The sequence below is a fragment of the Salmo trutta genome, chromosome 33, assembly GCF_901001165.1.
Source record: "Salmo trutta chromosome 33, fSalTru1.1, whole genome shotgun sequence".
In the NCBI taxonomy this organism is placed as follows: Eukaryota; Metazoa; Chordata; class Actinopteri; order Salmoniformes; family Salmonidae; genus Salmo; species Salmo trutta.
In genome coordinates, this window is record NC_042989.1 from 16,168,939 (window position 1) to 16,187,102 (window position 18,164).

The window sequence follows — 18,164 nt, forward strand, 5'->3', positions numbered from 1 at the left end:
GTGGCATCCCTAAGTCTAAATATTGCTGTTGCATTGCACAACCTCCAATGTTATGTCATAATGATGTACAATTCTGGCAAATTAATTACGGTCTTAGTTAGGAAGAAATGGTCTTCACACAGTTCGCAACGAGCCAGGCGGCCCAAACTGCTGCATATACCCTGACTCTGCTTGCACAGAACGCAAGAAAAGTGACACAATTTCCCTAGTTAAAGAAATTCATGTTAGCAGGCAATATTAACTAAATATGCAGGTTTAAAAATATATACTTGTGTATTGATTTTAAGAAAGGCATTGATGTTTATGGTTAGGTACACATTGGTGTGCAACGACAGTGCTTTTTTCGCGAATGCGCTTGTTAAATCACCCGTTTGACGAAGTAGGCTGTGATTCAATGATAAATTAACAGGCACCGCATCGATTATTTGCAACGCTGGACAAGCTAGATAAACTAGTAATATCATCAACCATGTGTAGTTAACTAGTGATTATGTTAAGATTTTTTTTTTATAAGGTAAGTTTAATGCTAGCTAGCACCTTACCGTGGCTCCTTGCTGCACTCACATAACAGGTAGTCAGTCTGCCACGCCGTCTCCTCGTGGAGTGCAATGTAATCGGCCATAAACTGGGTCCAAAAATGCCGATTACCGATTGTTATGAAAACTTGAAATCGGCCCTAATTAATCGGCCATTCCGATTAATCGGTCGACCTCTGATCTTAAACCTTCTGACCGTCTTCTGAATACACCCCAGGTGTCTAACTGGTCTCAGAAGCAGCCCACCAATAAGAGGACCTCCAAGTCCTCACTACACCGCCCCCTGGACCTGGACACGCCCACCAGTGAGGAGAGCTCTGCCTCCTTCGACCAGCTCTCTGTTCCCAGCTTTAAGGTAAGAAACACATTCTATATAGACAGTGTGTGTGTGTTTTTGTGTGTTACTGTGTGTGTCTGTTCATCCGTGGAGTACCCTGAGGTCTTAACCCTTTCTCTTATGTTGTAGGTGGTTAAACAAGGCCTCTCTGCCAGCTCTCTACTAGACAGAGGTCTTTCGTTGATGGGAGACACAAACAAGTATTTCAAATTTATTTTGCTAGCCTTTGTTGACTATGTGTGTGTGTGCATCATATACACTGAGTGTACAAAACATTAGGACCTCCTGCTCTTTCCATGACACAGACTGACCAGGTGAAAGCTATGATCCCTTATTGATGTCACCTGTTAAATCCACTTCAATCAGTACAGTGCATTTGGAAAGTATTCAGACCCCTTCCCTTTTTCCACATTTTGTTACGTTACAACCTTATTCTAAAATGTATAAAATGTTTTTTTTTTCCCTCATCAATCTACACACAATACCCCATAATGACAAAGTGAAAACAGGTTTTAAAAAAACAGAAATACCTTATTTACATAAGTATTAAGACCCTTTCCTATGAGACTTGAAATTGAGCTCAGCTGCAGTTTCCATTGATTATCCTTGGGATGTTTCTGCTTCTTGATTGGAGTCCACCTGTGGTAAATTCAATTAATTGGACAAGATTTGGAAAGGCACACACCTGTCTATATAAGGTCCCACAGTTGACAGTGCATGTCAAAGCAAAAACCAAGCCATGATGTTGTCCGTAGAGCTCCGAGACAGGATTCTGACGAGGCACGATCTGGGGAAGGGTAACAAAACATTTCTGCAGCATTGAAGGTCTCCAACAACACAGTGTCCTCCATCATTCTTAAATGGAATAAGTTTGAAACTACCAAGTCTCTTTCTAGAGCTGGCCGCTCGGCCAAACTGAGCAATTGGGGGAGAAGGGCCTTGGTCAGGGAGGTGACCAAGAACCCGATGGTCATTCTGACAGAGCTCCAGAGTTCCTCTGTGGAGATGGGAGAACCTTCCAGAAGGACAACCATCTCTGCAGCACTCCACTTATCTCTGCAGCACTCCACTTATCGGCCAGACGGAAGCCATTCCTCAATAAAAGGCACATGACAACCCGCTTGGAGATTGAACTCTTTGGCCTGAATGCTAAGCGTCACCTCTGGAAGAAACTATTGTCAGACAGGCCACTTCCTGCCTGGAATCTTCTCAGGTTTTTGCCTGCCATATGAGTTCTGTTATACTCACAGACACCATTCAAACAGTTTTAGAAACTTTAGAGTGTTTTCTATCCAAATCTACTTTAATTATATGCATATTCTCGTTTCTGGGCAAGACTAGTAACCAGTTTAAATCGAGTACGTTTTTTATCCGGCCGTGAAAATACTCCCCCTAGCCCAGACAGGTTAAGGCACTAACAGCTTACAGACGGTAGGTCATTGTCACAGTTCTGAAAACTTAGGACACTAAAGAGGCCATTCTACTGACTCTGAAAAACACCAAACGAAAGATGCCCAGGGTCCCTGCTCATCTGCGGGAACGTGCCTTAGGACTGCAGATGTGGCCAGGGCAATATATTGCAATGTCCGTACTGTGAGTCGCCTAAGACAGTGCTACAGGGAGACAGGACGGACAGCTGATCGTCTTTGCAGTGGCAGACCACGTGTAACAACACCTGCACAGGATCGGTACATCCAAACATCACACCTGCGGGACAGGTACACGATGGCAACAACAACTGCCCGAGTTACACAGGAACGCACAATCCCTCCATCAGTGCTCAGACTGTCCGCAATAGGCTGAGAGAGGCTGGACTGAGGGCTTGTAGGCCTGTTGTAAGGCAGGTCCTCACCAGACATCACCGGCAACAACTTTGCCTATGGGCACAAACCGTCCGTCGCTGGACCAGACAGGACTGGCAAAAAGTGCTCTTCACTGACGAGTCACGGTTTTGTCTCACCAGGGGTGATGGTCGGATTCGCATTTATCGTCGAAGGAATGAGCGTTACACTGAAGCCTGTACTCTTGAGCGGGATTGAAGGTGGAGGGTCCGTCATGGTCTGGGGCGGTGTGTCACAGCATCATCAGACTGAGCTTGTTGTCATTGCAGGCAATCTCATCGCTGTGTGTTACAGGGAAGACATCCTCCTCCCTCAGGTAGTTCCCTTCCTGCAGGCTCATCCTGACATGACCTTCCAGCATGACAATGCCACCAGCCATACTACTCATTCTGTGCGTGATTTCCTGCAAGACAGGAATGTCAGTGTTCTGCCATAGCCAGCGAAGAGCCTGGATCTCAATCCCATTGAGCATGTCTGGGACCTATTAGATCGGAGGGTGAGAGCTAGGGCCATTCCCCCCAGAAATGTCTGGGAACTTGCAGGTGCCTTGGTGGAAGAGTGGGGTAACATCTCACAGCAAGAACTGTCAAATCTGGTGCAGTCCATTAGGAGGAGATGTACTGCAGTACTTAATGCAGCTGGTGGCCACACCAGATACTGACTGTTACTTTTGATTTTGACCCCCCTTAGTTCAGGGACACATTATTCCATTTCTGTTAATCACATGTCTTGTTCAGTTTATGTCTCAGTTGTTGAATCTTGTTATGTTCATAACTATTTACACATGTTAAGTTGGCTGAAAATAAATGCAGTTGACAGTGAGAGGACATTTCTTTTTTTGCTGAGTTTATGTGTGCTGTTCAGAGGGTGAATGGGAAACAAAATAATTAAGTGCCTTTGAACGGGGCAGTGTTGTGTTCGAAACCACCTAATGTGAGACCGATTCAAAACCAAGACGAGTCCGAGTCAAGACCAAGAACGGAGGGGGACGAGAGGTCAGAGACCGAGTCAAGACCAAGACCAGAAAATGCAAGTCTGTAATTTTGCAAATCATCAACATAAGAGTTCAAAATGTCCAGTATTTCTGTGTTCATATTTCAGAAGAACGTATCGATTCTTTTGACATTTAAAATGGTGAAAAAATCCATGCTGAGGGCAAATAGAGCCACTCTACACATTTTTACTAACGCTTACACAGTGGAGAACAATGAGGGCCTTCTACACTTTCAGAGAAAGGCTAAGGCAGTTAACCCACTGTTCCTAGCCGGTCATTGAAAATAAGAATTTGTTCTTAACTGACTTGCCTAGTTAAATAAAGGTAAAAAATAAAATAAAAGTCCCTGGTCATCTGGTCATCCCTACTGCCTCTGATCTGGTGGACTCACGAAACATAAATATAATTATGGAGGGTGTAGTTGCCCTTTAATTCAATTGTGCAAAACAAATGCCCTCCCCATTGATACAACTCAGCATTATATAATTCTGTCAGGTAGGCCTACATTGCAGTCAACTTTTAATTGAGAAGGTTTTTTTGTCAAGCCTTTAGAAATTATCATGAAAATAGCATGATGACTGAATTGCGCATCTAACCAAGACCATGGAATAAACTTTTTCAATACCTGGTTTGCCTTCCCATTGTTACCTTAGTTGGCATTTACTGGTAGATATCATGAGTTGAAACGTCTTTCCTACGTACCAGCTACTGATGTCATTCTTCTGTGAGCTGCTCAATACGACAACCAGTTGAGAGCTGCACACTCTTCCTGCCTGCAGATGATATTCCACTGAAACAAGGTTATGTGTGCTGCCCGCTTTGCGATTGTGTAGGCTATTTTGTGCATGATTTCACTATTGTACTACATAATTAATAAGTCGTATACCTCCACTGCATTACTTTGATATACAACACTAGGGATTAAGAAGTGAGTATATACAATGCCCACTGAAAAACAAAGTGGGTATAGGGCCTATACCTGCGTATATAGCCTCCACTACACCACTGACACTTTGTGTTTTACAAAAAGTGCACTCTCTGACATGTGTGCTGGTATTACAATTGCTGTCCTTTCAGCATCACAAGCATGTCACACACTGAAGGCCTAGGTCCAATAGGTTTGCCACTGCGCAAACATGTCTATTATAGATATAAAGACTTTTACAATTTCCCCCCCGTCTCCCCTTACTAATAGTGAGAATGCAACTTTACAACAATTTCCCGACTCTTCCCTACCAGCGAGTCAAGGAAATTCGGACAAAGTTTGAGGATATTTTTAAATTAAAGTAAAGGACAGTAATATTTTGAGTAAAGTAGGAATCCCAGGTTTCAATAAGCGATAAGATATTAATGTTTCAAGAAAGGAGAGTATATATTATATTCGGGCCTAGTGAAGCACTTTTATGTACTGACTGAATGGAAGATTAGGATTATTCTCGGCTGGTCCTGGGAAGTGAAAATGTATCCGACACCGAGACAAGACCGAGACACTCAATATAGGGTCTCCAGACTGGACTCTACAACACTGGAACAAGGTAGTAGGTGCCAGGCGCACCGGTTTGTGTGTGTCAAGAACTGCAACACTGCTGGGTTTTCCACGCTCAACAGTTTCCTATGTGTATCAAGAATGGTCCACCACCCAAAGGACATCCAGCCAACTTGACACAACTGGGATGCATTGGAGTCAACATGGGTCAGCATCCCTGTTGAACGCTTTCGACACATTGTAGAGTCCATGCCCCGATGAATTGAGATGGTCTGAGGGATAAAGGGGTGCAACTCAATATTAGGAAGGTGTGCCTTATGTTTTTGTACACTCAGTGTATGTGTGTCTGCTCCATATAATTACATATAGAACTCATTTAATAGGATCTCTATGGTCTGCTCTGTGTGTTTCTCACACACAGATCTGTAACTGCATCTCTCTCTGTGACTATAGCCAACCGTACACTCCTCTGGATAAGGCGGCGATGGAGAACACAGATGACACCACCACCACTGAGGACTGGACCTTGGAGCAGCCCCTCTCCCAGACCAGAACCACCGCCATCGTGGAAGTGAAAGGGGCCATCAATGTGGTGCTCACCCCTCTAGTGGCTGAAGCTCTGGACAGGTAACATCAACTGGGTTTATACTAAGTTCTAGTATGCTATAGCCACCAAAGGCTTGTGTAAAAATACTGTTATATAGGTAATCTTATAGACCAGCTCATCATTGAAAATTCAAAACATATTGGCTTTCCATCTGCAATCAGTGTCTCCCCACAGCAGATGTGCCCAGCAACTCTCCTTGTCATATTACAGGAATATATATTCCTAATGTCATTGACAATGTATGGGGTGTTATTACAGATACATTGAGTCTATGGTCCACTACGTCAGTATACGTCACCCTGCAGCCATTCTGGATGACCTCCATGGGAAGGTCCTAAACGAAGCCTATCAGATCAGCAAGTCCACTGTGACTGAATCCGTAAGTAAACCTCACCAAGGAGTAAATCTGGCTAAAAGTAGGGCACTATACGGGTCTTTCTATAAATAATGGGGCCAATGTGTGACATTGGGATCAACATTTCTAAATGGTTTGAAACAAAAATGAAAATGATTTTCATGCAGTTCCACATGTGTACCTAGAGGAATCAAAGTGAATATATACAAATTGACGAATAACTCCACCTATACAGCAACATTGGCCAAGGACATTCAGGGACTTTTTCAAGTACTTAATTAATTTACATTTTCAAGGACCTCAATAATTACAATTTACACTGAGTGTACAAAACATTAAGGACACCGCTCTTTCCATAACAGACTGTGACCAGGTGAATCCAGGTGAAAGCTACAGTACGATCCCTTATTGATGTCACTTGTCAAGATGTTAATGCTAATTCACGGTCAATTTCCATGAGACCGGCAGTTATTTCAATGACAATCACCAGCTGGCAAAATGTAATGACCGCAACAGCCCTAGCCAGGAGCATAGCCGCGGAAAGTAGAGGTGCTGAAGAGGCTGCAGCCCCCCCTGAAAAATCATATATTTTTTTTAAGTAGAGCACTGGGCCTTTAATAGTCCAAAAGATTTATAGCACCCCCACACACAAACTACATCCCGAGGCTATGGCCAGTCACACTGATTTGTGTCGAGAACTGCAGCGCTGCTGGATTTTTCCACGCTCAACCGTTTCCCGTGTGTATCAAGAATGGTCCACCACCGAAAGGACATCCAGACAACTTGACACAACTGTGGGAAGCATTGGAGTCAACATCTGCCAGCATCCCTGGCAGATGTTGGCACAAAGCATCCAAAAAGTGTCCAAAAAAGTAGGCCATTACCACTAAGAATAATGTATTTGTTAGGCCTTGCCAATACATTGATATTCTAATTATTATTACACCTAAAATAGGATTTGATTTAGAATAATGTGGACATTGCCTGACTAAATAGATTGGATGCATGCATGGCTGGTGCAGGCACACATAATAAAGCCATGAATAGCGGTAGCGTTAATTTCACAATTTGAATCTCACTATTGCTGTACTTATAATGAGAAAGGGACCAAAAGCAAAGTTTATTTTTCAATGGAAGGATTTGTATGGAAAGCCAAGTTGAAGCCAGCAGATGTTTCCATCCTCATAATGACCGCTCGTGGTTTTAGCGCAACACGTGGTTTTACTGCAACAGAGTAGAGCAACACTGATCAATAATGAAATCACGGATAATTGTAACATGTTGATTTTGTCCACCCACACTAGATGTCGAAAAGCATTAAACATTTATGGCAATTTAGCTAGCTAGCTTGCTGTTGCTAGCTAATTTGTCCTGGGACATAAACATCGGGTTGTGATTTTACCTGAAATGCACAAGGTCCTCTACTCCGACAATTAATCAAAAAAAATAAAAAGGTACACAGAGTTTGTTTCTAGTAATCTCTCCGCCTTCAGGCTTTTTCTTCTTCTTTGGACTTTATGGTGGTTGGCAACCAACTTAAAGGTGCATTACCACCACCAACTGGACTGGAGTGTGGACCTCAGTTTCAATCACCCACTTGGGTATGTGCTCCTAAAAACCGATGAGGAGATGGAAGAGGCGAGACTTGCAGTGGGTAAAGCAGATGCTTGTTGACGCGCGCGAGCGGTGTGGTTAGCATGCAAGGGATCAGGAGAACTTACAAATTGGCTACAATAATTATAAGGACTTTTTGGGGACCAAAGTGAGGAAATTACTAATATTCTTGGTAGGCCTATTCCAATACTTGAATTTCTGAGCTCCAAATTCAAGTTCAAATGGGCTACTTCAAGCCCCTTGTATTGTTTAAAATTGCAGGTGTAACATGGAAAATAAAATGTATTTGTCATGTTATTTCATTACCAGATCATGTTGTGAAGAAGCATTTGTTGTCATTATATCTAGAATAATTAAAAGGAATAGTGTTGGGGGTTGCACAATAGTCTATCCTATGCAATTGCACACAGTAGATTCTGTGTCCAATCCGAGTCTCAGAAAACATGAACACATTACCTTGATGCTTTCTCTGTTAGATCTAACGAGACCCTGCTGTAAATCAAGCAGACAACAACAGATGATCAATATCAATTCGGTAGGGATATTAGATCCAATGTGGATCCAGGCGCAACTTTCTTCACCAGCATAACAAACCAGACACCAAAATGTTCTGGCCATTTTTTGCGAACACCTTTTTTCTAGCACTTGGACTGTTGTTGCGTCACATGCGCCCTCACAACAGCTGTTCGTCACTTAACTGTCCTTCTGAAAATTCCTTCCTGGATCAGATGTGTGAATATATCATGGTGTGACTAATCAGCTTTACACCAAATTCGCATCCAACAAGTATTATGCATAATTATTGAAGAAGCACATTAATGACAGTATCGATGTAGGTGTTAAGTATCAAGGTAAGGTGACTATTTCAGTTAGAAGCATTCTGTTTTGCAAATTGCATTTATTATTTTTTATTTGGGTTTTCACCCCGTAACATAAGGAGACATGAAATGTTACAGAATTTTACGTAGTTACACTGCATTTCTGAGATCTCTATACTAAAAACTGTATGACAGCTAGATCAAGGATTCTTACAGTGTTCAAGTAAAATGTCTAATTTAACTGATTAATGCTTAATATATGATATAATGACAACTTACTCTGCCATAAATGCGAGGACAGAAAAGTTGTGTTTTATGTCACATGATTTTGGACAAATCCATCAAGACACCAAACATGATAAAGGGTTCAACATTTTAAATCAACTCGTAAATTTGATTGAATATAGCTATGATCCCATCTTACCTTAATTTAATGACATAAAAAAATTGGCTGATTATTATCAATAACTTATCAACAGCAGTAACAAGTTGTCCAGCGTAGGAAATCCTCACTGGTACTGTAGTTTATAGAAAGACCCATAAAGGGAATAGAGTGCAATTTTAGATTTACCCTAAGATTGTCCTGTTTTGAAATGGTTCCCCCATTATAGAGCTCAGCCATGCAGGAGCACAAGCTGTCCAAGACGGAGGGTACCACAGGCTCCCTCAACATGCCACATGGCCAAACGGAACTGAAGGTCAAAACAGACAACGTGAAGATCAAGGGCCTGCAAGCTAACGTGTCAATCCCTAAGGTAGGAATTGTGCCATGAAATTGTTCCAGGAAAATTGTATTGGACTTAAACAGAATTTAAACTAATTTGAAGTGAAATTAGTCGACTAGATCAATGCTGACCTCCTAGAGTTGCATCTCTAATGTCCCAAAAATCTTTCTCTCTGGCTGTGCAGGTGAACCTGTGTCTGCTCCAGGCCTCTATAGAAGAGTGTTCTCCCTTCAGCTCCAGTAAGAGCCACATCACACACGTCTCTCTGGTTGCTCTCTGCTTCGACAGGATCGCCACACAGTTTCGCATGAACAGGTAACCTCATTTCCACCAGCCTGCACCTGTCTCCTTAAGACGGACACACACACACACAGTTACACCCTGTGCGTACCCTCCTGTCTGTCTCCACAGGGGCATAGTGGAGGAGACACCGAACACTGCAGAACACGGCCGTCCCTCCGTAAACTTGGAGAAGTATGCCTCGGCCACCAAGATGCAGCCACAGTCTTCAGGCTCACTGCGCTCCAACGCCGGCATTGAGAAGGGCAAGGAGATCGCTGCCAAGCTTAACATCCACCGCATCCACTGCCAACTACGAGGCCTGGATTCCAAAGGTGGGAATATGCTCTTTTTTATTGAATGCTCTACCATGTGTTTTTTGAAACACCAGCCTTCACACCCAGCAGGCTGTCCATGACTGGAGTTAGAGACTTCTGCCCTAATATAATATTAAGTGTTAGCCAGTTGTGAAGTGAAACTTTCAAGTTTACTCATTTTTCCTGTCCTGTGGTTAAGACATAGGGACATGTGCCATCACGGCCATCCCTTTTGAGAAGTCCAAAGTGCTGTTCAGTCTGGAGGAAATAGATGAGTTTGCCCTTGTGGACGAGACAGAGAACTACACGGCTGCAGACCTGGTCCGCACCGCTGCCTCCTTGGAGAAGTGGGGCTGGATCATGTTTGAGTGCGGAATCGAGAACCTCACCGTCAAAGGTAATTTGTCATTACCAAAGATATGCATATACACATTGGAATTTAGATTAACTTTGAATTGACTGAATTTAAGTTCAATTGATTGAATTGATGTTATTAACACCAACCCTGTAACACTTTTGCCTGATTGTGTGTGGATATGTGCAGGTGGACGTCAATCGGGTGCAGTGCTGTACAGTGCGTTTGGCATGATGGGGCAGTCGGGTACTGGCGTGAACACTGGCATGTCCAAATCCAATGGCTCATCAGGCTCTCAGACGGGCAGCGGCTACAGCACTGATGTATCTGATGACAACCTGCCTAACGACGCCACAAGCCCCAACTCTGATGCCAACGGAAACTCAGACTCTGACGATCAGGTAACTCATCACTTTCAAATGTTGTGCTTGATCCAACCTCATTTCAGTAACGGAAAGCATTCAGACAAAATATAGACTTGCTTCTCTCTCTTGCTCCCCTCTCATTGGCCTCTGTGTGGTGTCGATTGCTCTTGCAGGATGAAGGGGTGGAGTCTGACGACCTGAAGAAGGACCTCCCCCTCATGCCCCCACCCCCTGACTCCAGCAGCATGAAGCTCACCATCAAGGAGATCTGGTTCAGCTTCGCTGCCCCAACCAATGTACGCTCCCCCTCCCAGGCCATCTCCAGGCAGCTGAATCTCCTGAGCACAGCGACACCGGCGATCGGAGCCTGGTTGGTCCCCATCGACCAGCTCAAGTCTTCTCTGCGTAAGCTGGACATGGAGGGCACCTTGAGAGTGTGTGCTGTCATGGGCTGCATCATGACTGAAGCCTTGGAGGTCAGTACTGCACAGGTTGAGGGCTCCAATGCCTTTTATCCATTCACGTATTGTGTATATTGTGTATGTAGATTGTGTAAATTCGTCTGTCTATTCTGTTTGTATATTTTGTCTATTGCTGTCAGCACAATTTTACCAGGTCAATTCAGGGTACATGTAAATGTATTTGGCAAATAAAGGTGATTCAGAGTCTACAGTGCATTCGGAAAGTATTCAGACCCCTTGACTTTTTCCACATTCTGTTACAGCCTTATTCTAAAATGGATGAAAAAAGAATAATCCTTCTCAATATACGCACACAATACCCCATTATTACAACGCAAAAACGGGTTTTTAGAAATGTTTGCAAATGTATAATAAAAAATAAACTAAAAAATCACATTTACAAACGGTGGCTTGTGAAAGTATTCACCCCCTTGGCATTTTTCCTATTTTGTTGTCTTACAACCTGGAATTAAAATAGATTTTTGGGGGATTTGTATCATTTGATTTACACAACATGCCTACCACTTTGAAGATGCTAAATAGTTTTTATTGTGAAACAAACAAGAAATAAGAAAAAAAAATGAACTTGAGCGTGCATAACTATTCACCCCCCCAAAGTCAATACTTTGTAGAGCCACCTTTTACAGCAATTACAGCTGCAAGTCTCTTGGGGTATGTCTCTATAAGCTTGGCACATCTAGCCATGGGATTTTTGCCCATTCTTCAAGGCAAAACTGCTCCAGCTCCTTCAAGTTGGATGGGTTCCGCTATCTTTAAGTCATGCCACAGATTCTCAGTTGGATTGAGGTCTGGGCTTTGACTCGGCCATTCCAAGACATTGAAATGTTTCCACTTAAACCACTCGAGTTTTGCTTTAACAGTATGCTTAGGATCATTGTCCTGCTGGAAGGTGAACCTCCGTCCCAGTCTCAAATCTCTGGAAGACTGAAACAGGTTTTCCTCGAGAATATCCCTGTATTTAGCGCCATCCATCATTCCTTGAATTCTGACCATTTTCCCAGTCCCTGCTGAGGAAAAACATCCCCACAGCCACCACCATGCTTCACTGTAGGGATGATATTCTCGGGGTGATGATAGGTGTTGGGTTCGCGCCAGACATAGCGTTTTCCTTGATGGCCAAAAAGCTAAATTTTAGGCTCATCTGGCAAGAGTACCATCTTCCATATCTTTGGGGAGTCTCCCACATGCCTTTTGGCGAACACCAAACGTGTTTGCTTATTTTTTTCTTTAAGCAATGGCTTTTTTCTGGCCACTCTTCCGTAAAGCCCAGCTCTGTGGAGTGTACCGCTTAAAGTGATTCTATGGACAGATACTCTAATCTCCACTGTGGAGCTTTACATCTCCTTCAGGGTTATCTTTGGTCTCTTTGTTGCCTCTGATTAATGCCCTCCTTGCCTGGTCCGTGAGTTTTTTGGCATGTTTGTTGTGGTGCCATATTCTTTCCATCTTTTAATAATGGATTTAATGGTGCTCAGTGCTTGCTTGGTGGTGCCCCTTGCTTAGTGGTGTTGCAGACTCTGGGGCCTTTCAGAACAGGTGTGTATGTATATATATATATATACTGAGATCATGTGACACTTAGATTGCACACATGTGGACTTTATTTAACTAATGATGTGACTTCTAAAGGTAATTGGTTGCACCAGATCTTATTTATGGGCTTTATAGCAAAGGGGTGAATACATAACGCACCACTTTTCCGTTTTTGATTTTGTTTAATTTTTTTAAACAAGTAATTGTTTTCGTTTCACTATTTTGTGTATGGCCATGCAATCCAAATAAAAATCTATTGAAGGTTGTAATGCAACAAAATAGGAAAAACGCCAAGGGGGATGAATACTTTTGCAAGGCGCTGTATGTATTCAGACCCTTTACTCAGTACTTTGTTGAAGGAACTTTGGCAGCAATTACAGCCTCGAGTCTTCTTGAGTATGACGTTACAAGCTTGTCACACGTGTATTTGGGGAGTTTCTCCCATTCTTCTTTGCAGATTCTCTCAAGCTGCACAGCTTTTTTCAGGTCTCTCCAGAGATGTTCGATCGGGTTCAAGTCCGGACTCTGGCTGGGCCACTCATGGACATTGAGACTTGTCCCGAATCCACTCCTGCGTTTTGGCTGTGTGCTTAGGGTCATTATCCTATTGGAAGGTGAATCTTCACCCCAGTCTGAGCGCTCTGGAGCAGGTTTTCATCAAGGATCTCTCTATACTTTGCTCTGTTCATCTTTCCCTCGATCCAGTCCCTGCCGCTGGAAAACATGCCCACAGTATGATGCTTCCACCACCATGCTTCACCGTAGGGATGGTGCCAGGTTTCCTCCTCCTGGCATTCAGGCCAAAGAGTTCAATCTGGGTTTCATTAGACCAGAGAACCTTGTTTCTCATGGTCTGAGAATCCTTTAGGTGCCTTTTGGCAAACTCCAAGCGGGCTGTCATGTGCCTTTTACTGAGGAGTGGCTTCCGTCTGGCCACTCTACCATAAAGATCTGATTGGTGGAGTGCATCCGGAGATGGTTGTACTTATGGAAGTTTCTCCCATCTCCACAAAGGAACTCTGGAGCTCTGTCAGGGTGACCATCGGGTTCTTGGTCACCTCCCTAACCAAGGCCATTCTCCCCCGATTTCTCTGTTTGGCCAGGCGGCCAGCTCTAGGAAGAATCTTGGTGGTTCCAAACTTCTTCCATTTAAGAATGATGGAGGCTACTGTGTTCTTGGGGACCTTCAATGCTGCAGAAATGTTCTGGTACCCTTCCCCAGATCTGTGCTTCGACACAATCCTGTGTCAGAGCTCTACGGACAATTCCTTCAACCTCATGGCTTGGTTTTTGCTCTGACATGCACTGTCAGCTGTGGGACCTTATATAGACAGGTGTGTGCCATTCCAAATCATATCCAATCAATTGAATTTACCACAGGTGGACTCCAATCAAGTTGTTGAAACATCTCAAGGATGATCAATGGAAACAGGATGCACCTGAGCTCAATTTCAAGTCTCATAGCAAAGGGTCTGATTTACTTATGTAAATAAGGGATTTCTGTTTAACATTTTTTATACATTTGCAAACATTCTAATAACCTGTTTTTGCTTCGTCATTATGGGGTATTGTGTGCAGATTGATGAGGATTTTTTTTTGTTTATATCCATTTTAGAGTAAGGCTGTAACGTAACAAAATGTGGGATTTGCGAAAGTGTCTGAATACTTTCCGAATGCACAGTGTATGAGACATATTCTCTTTTCTTTCCTTTGTTCTTTACAGAAAAAGAGTATCCACATCCCATTTCGGAGCAAGTACAACAGGGTGACCAAGCGAGCACGCTACCTCCACGAGAACCCCTCCTGTCTGCTGTGTAACATCCTGCATCGCTACCTACAGCAGGCTGACTACTCAGTGATAGAGGAGGCCACTATGGTGAGACGTGTGTGTTTGCATTTAGAGGCTTGAGAACTTCGGACTCGGCCATGATTGCCTGAATCAGGTTTGTTAGTGCTGGGCTGGAAGTAGCTCTCATGGATCTACCCTAAGTTAACTCCTAATAAGCCATTTAACCCATCTCATCTTGTCCTCTTTAGAATGACGGGCTGCCTGCCCTGGTGACCCTGAAAAAGGGTCTTGTGGCTCTGGCCCGTCAGTGGATGAAGTTTATTGTGGTGACCCAAGGCTTCAAGGCCATCGGCCTGATGAGGCCCAACCAGCTGCCCAAACCCAAGGAGACCCCCCTGCAGCAGACCTACCAGGTCCAGGGCCTGGACAACGGAGCTGCGCTGCAGAGTGACACCAGCGCCGACGGGGCCGAGTTCGAGTTCGACGCAGGTAGGAACTTTTTCCCTGAGTTTTTTATTTTTGTTGAATATTCTGGTAAATGAATACATGACAGAGAGACTTTATCGAAACAATTGTACTGAAAAGTCCCCCCACATGTTAATACATTTGATGATGGGGATGACAATAATGCATGTAGTATGTTGGTCCAATGGGTTATATCATGTTGTAAATGCTGTCCAGCCACAGTGAGTGAACACACCATGCTGCTGGAGGGAGCATGCAGCCGCCCCCCGCCCACAGGAGACAAATCTGGACCGGTCAGCGGGGTGGAGATCATGAGGAAGCTGTCCAAGTCCCACACACACAGTGAATCTGCCCTCAAAATAAAGGTAAAGCTGTGTCTTTTAACTGTGTATCCACCTGTCTCTGCATTGTCTACTGAAGAAAAATATAAACTCAACATGCAACAATTTCAAGGATTTTACTGAGTTACAGTTTATAAAAGGAAACCAGTCAATTTAAATAAATTCATTAGGCATTTATACACTGCTCAAAAAAATAAAGGGAACACTTAAACAACACAATTTAACTCCAAGTCAATCACAATTCTGTGAAATCAAACTGTCCACTTAGGAAGCAACACTGATTGACAATAAATTTCACATGCTGTTGTGCAAATGGAATAGACAACAGGTGGAAATTATAGGCAATTAGCAAGACACCCCCATTAAAGGAGTGGTTCTGCAGGTGGTGACCACAGACCACTTCTCAGTTCCTATGCTTCTTGGCTGATGTTTTGGTCACTTTTGAATGCTGGCGGTGCTTTCACTCTAGTGGTAGCATGAGACGGAGTCTACAACCCACACAAGTGGCTCAGGTAGTGCAGCTCATCCAGGATGGCACATCAATGCGAGCTGTGGCAAGAAGGTTTTCTGTGTCTGTCAGCGTAGTGTCCAGAGCATGGAGGCGCTACCAGGAGACAGGCCAGTACATCAGGAGACGTGGAGGAGGCCGTAGGAGGGCAACAACCCAGCAGCAGGACCGCTACCTCCGCCTTTGTGCAAGGAGGAGCAGGAGGAGCACTGCCAGAGCCCTGCAAAATGACCTTCAGCAGGCCACAAATGTGCATGTGTCTACTCAAACGGTCAGAAACAGACTCCATGAGGGTGGTATGAGGGCCCGACGTCCACAGGTGGGGTTTGTGCTTACAGCCCAACACTGTGCAGGACGTTTGGCATTTGCCAGAGAACACCAAGATTGGCACATTCGCCACTGGCACCCTGTGCTCTTCACAGATGAAAGCAGGTTCACACTGAGCACATGTGACAGACGTGACAGAGTCTGGAGATGCCGTGGAGAACGTTCTGCTGCCTGCAACATCCTCCAGCATGACCGGTTTGGTGGTGGGTCAGTCATGGTGTGGGGTGGCATTTCTTTGGCGGGCCGCACAGCCCTCCATGTGCTCGCCAGAGGTAGCCTGACTGCCATTAGGTACCGAGATGAGATCCTCAGACCCCTTGTGAGACCATATGCTGTTGCGGTTGGCCCTGGGTTCCTCCTAATGCAAGACAATGCTAGACCTCATGTGGCTGGAGTGTGTCAGCAGTTCCTGCAAGAGGAAGGCATTGATGCTATGGACTGGCCCGCCCGTTCCCCAGACCTGAATCCAATTGAGCACATCTGGGACATCATGTCTCGCTCCATCCACCAACGCCACGTTGCACCACAGACTGTCCAGGAGTTGGCGGATGCTTTAGTCCAGGTCTGGGAGGAGATCCCTCAGGAGACCATCCGCCACCTCATCAGGAGCATGCCCAGGTGTTGTAGGGAGGTCATACAGGCACGTGGAGGCCACACACACTACTGAGTCTCATTTTGACTTGTTTTAAGCCCATTACATCAAAGTTGGATCAGCCTGTAGTGTGGTTTTCCACTTTAATTTTGAGTGTGACTCCAAATCCAGACCTCCATGGGTTGGTAAATTGGATTTCCATTGATTATTTTTGTGTGATTTTGTTGTCAGCACATTCAACTATGTAAAGAAAAAAGTATTTAATAAGATTATTTCATTCATCCAGATCTAGGATGTGTTATTTTAGTGTTCCCTTTATTTTTTTGAGCAGTGTATATGGATTCCACATGACTGGGCAGGGGCGCAGCCATGGGTGGGCTTGGAAGGGAATAGACCCACCCACTGGGGAGCCAGGCCCAGCCAATCATAATGTTTTTCCTCCACAAAAGTGCTTTATTACAGACAGAAATATTCCTGTTTCATCAGCTGTCCGGGTGGCTGCTCTCAGACAATCCCGCAGGTGAAGAAACCGTATGTGGAGGTCCTAGGCTGGCGTGCTTACACGTGGTCTGCGGTTGTGAGGCCAGTTGAACGCAAAGGAGAAATGCTCACTGACAGGGATGTAAACAAATTTGTGCACAAAATTAGAGAGAAATAGGCTTTTTGTGCGTATGGAACATTTCTGGCATTTTTTATTTCAGTTCATGAAACATGGGACCAACACTTTACATGTTGCATTTATATTTGTGACTCACCACCTGGATTCGGTCTTATGTATCAAAATTTGAAATTGTGTTTTTTACATTGGATAAAAGTAGAGACTCAGAGCTACAAAATTGTATATCATAGACTGCATTTGAGGAACAATGGGAAAGTAATTCTGCTTTGAAAGTTGATAAACTTGTAAACTCACTTTTGAGAAAATCGGCTTGGAATATTTTGGTATCTAGTGAAGAGCTCTTCTTTGTCTACACCCATTCAGCATCATTCACACCCTCTTAACTTTAGCCCCACCCTTCTCGTTTCGCTCTTGGAGCGCACACTTGACGCTCTGGCCGATGATTTGTTTACCTCTGGATAACATGAAAACAGCATAACCAACTCTGCTGGCAACAATTTAATTACGTTTTTTTGCATACGTTTACTGACACTGGCCATATTCAACGGGTGTTGTACATACACCACGTTATGTTAGCTAGCTAGCTAACAGTACACTTTAGCTTGAAATGAAACCACTTTCTGTCAAAATTAGAAAGGTGTAATATCTGAGAATGTAGCTAGCTAACGCTAGACTATCTTACCTGTATACATCATCTTGCATGATGGACGCGTCTCCCTGTCAGGAATGCCATACCACGGTTGCCCTTAGTTTGAGGATGTAATCCGGAGACGGGTGTTTTCTCCGTCTCTTTAGCTATCATTATCTAATTCCACGGATTTCAAAACTTGATCCTCCAGAAAGTGGAGAGCAACACTTAAGCAGCTCCACTACACAATA

At 44.0% G+C, this 18,164-nt stretch overlaps 1 protein-coding gene across 10 annotated transcripts in view; it reads left to right on the forward strand.

Moving 5' to 3' along the window:
• Window positions 1-18,164, forward strand: part of LOC115172482 (transmembrane protein KIAA1109 homolog) — a 133,235-nt gene that overhangs the window by 51,692 nt on the left and 63,379 nt on the right. For all 10 annotated transcript variants that reach the window (XM_029729954.1, XM_029729964.1, XM_029729955.1 and 7 more), the window contains 13 exons: window positions 754-891; window positions 1,003-1,073; window positions 5,648-5,821; window positions 6,060-6,180; window positions 9,200-9,343; window positions 9,498-9,628; window positions 9,725-9,927; window positions 10,109-10,306; window positions 10,454-10,665; window positions 10,803-11,105; window positions 14,368-14,520; window positions 14,682-14,922; window positions 15,115-15,263. In XM_029729954.1, the coding sequence (XP_029585814.1) occupies window positions 754-891; window positions 1,003-1,073; window positions 5,648-5,821; window positions 6,060-6,180; window positions 9,200-9,343; window positions 9,498-9,628; window positions 9,725-9,927; window positions 10,109-10,306; window positions 10,454-10,665; window positions 10,803-11,105; window positions 14,368-14,520; window positions 14,682-14,922; window positions 15,115-15,263 (2,238 nt within the window). The remainder of the gene's footprint in view (window positions 1-753; window positions 892-1,002; window positions 1,074-5,647; window positions 5,822-6,059; window positions 6,181-9,199; window positions 9,344-9,497; window positions 9,629-9,724; window positions 9,928-10,108; window positions 10,307-10,453; window positions 10,666-10,802; window positions 11,106-14,367; window positions 14,521-14,681; window positions 14,923-15,114; window positions 15,264-18,164) is intronic.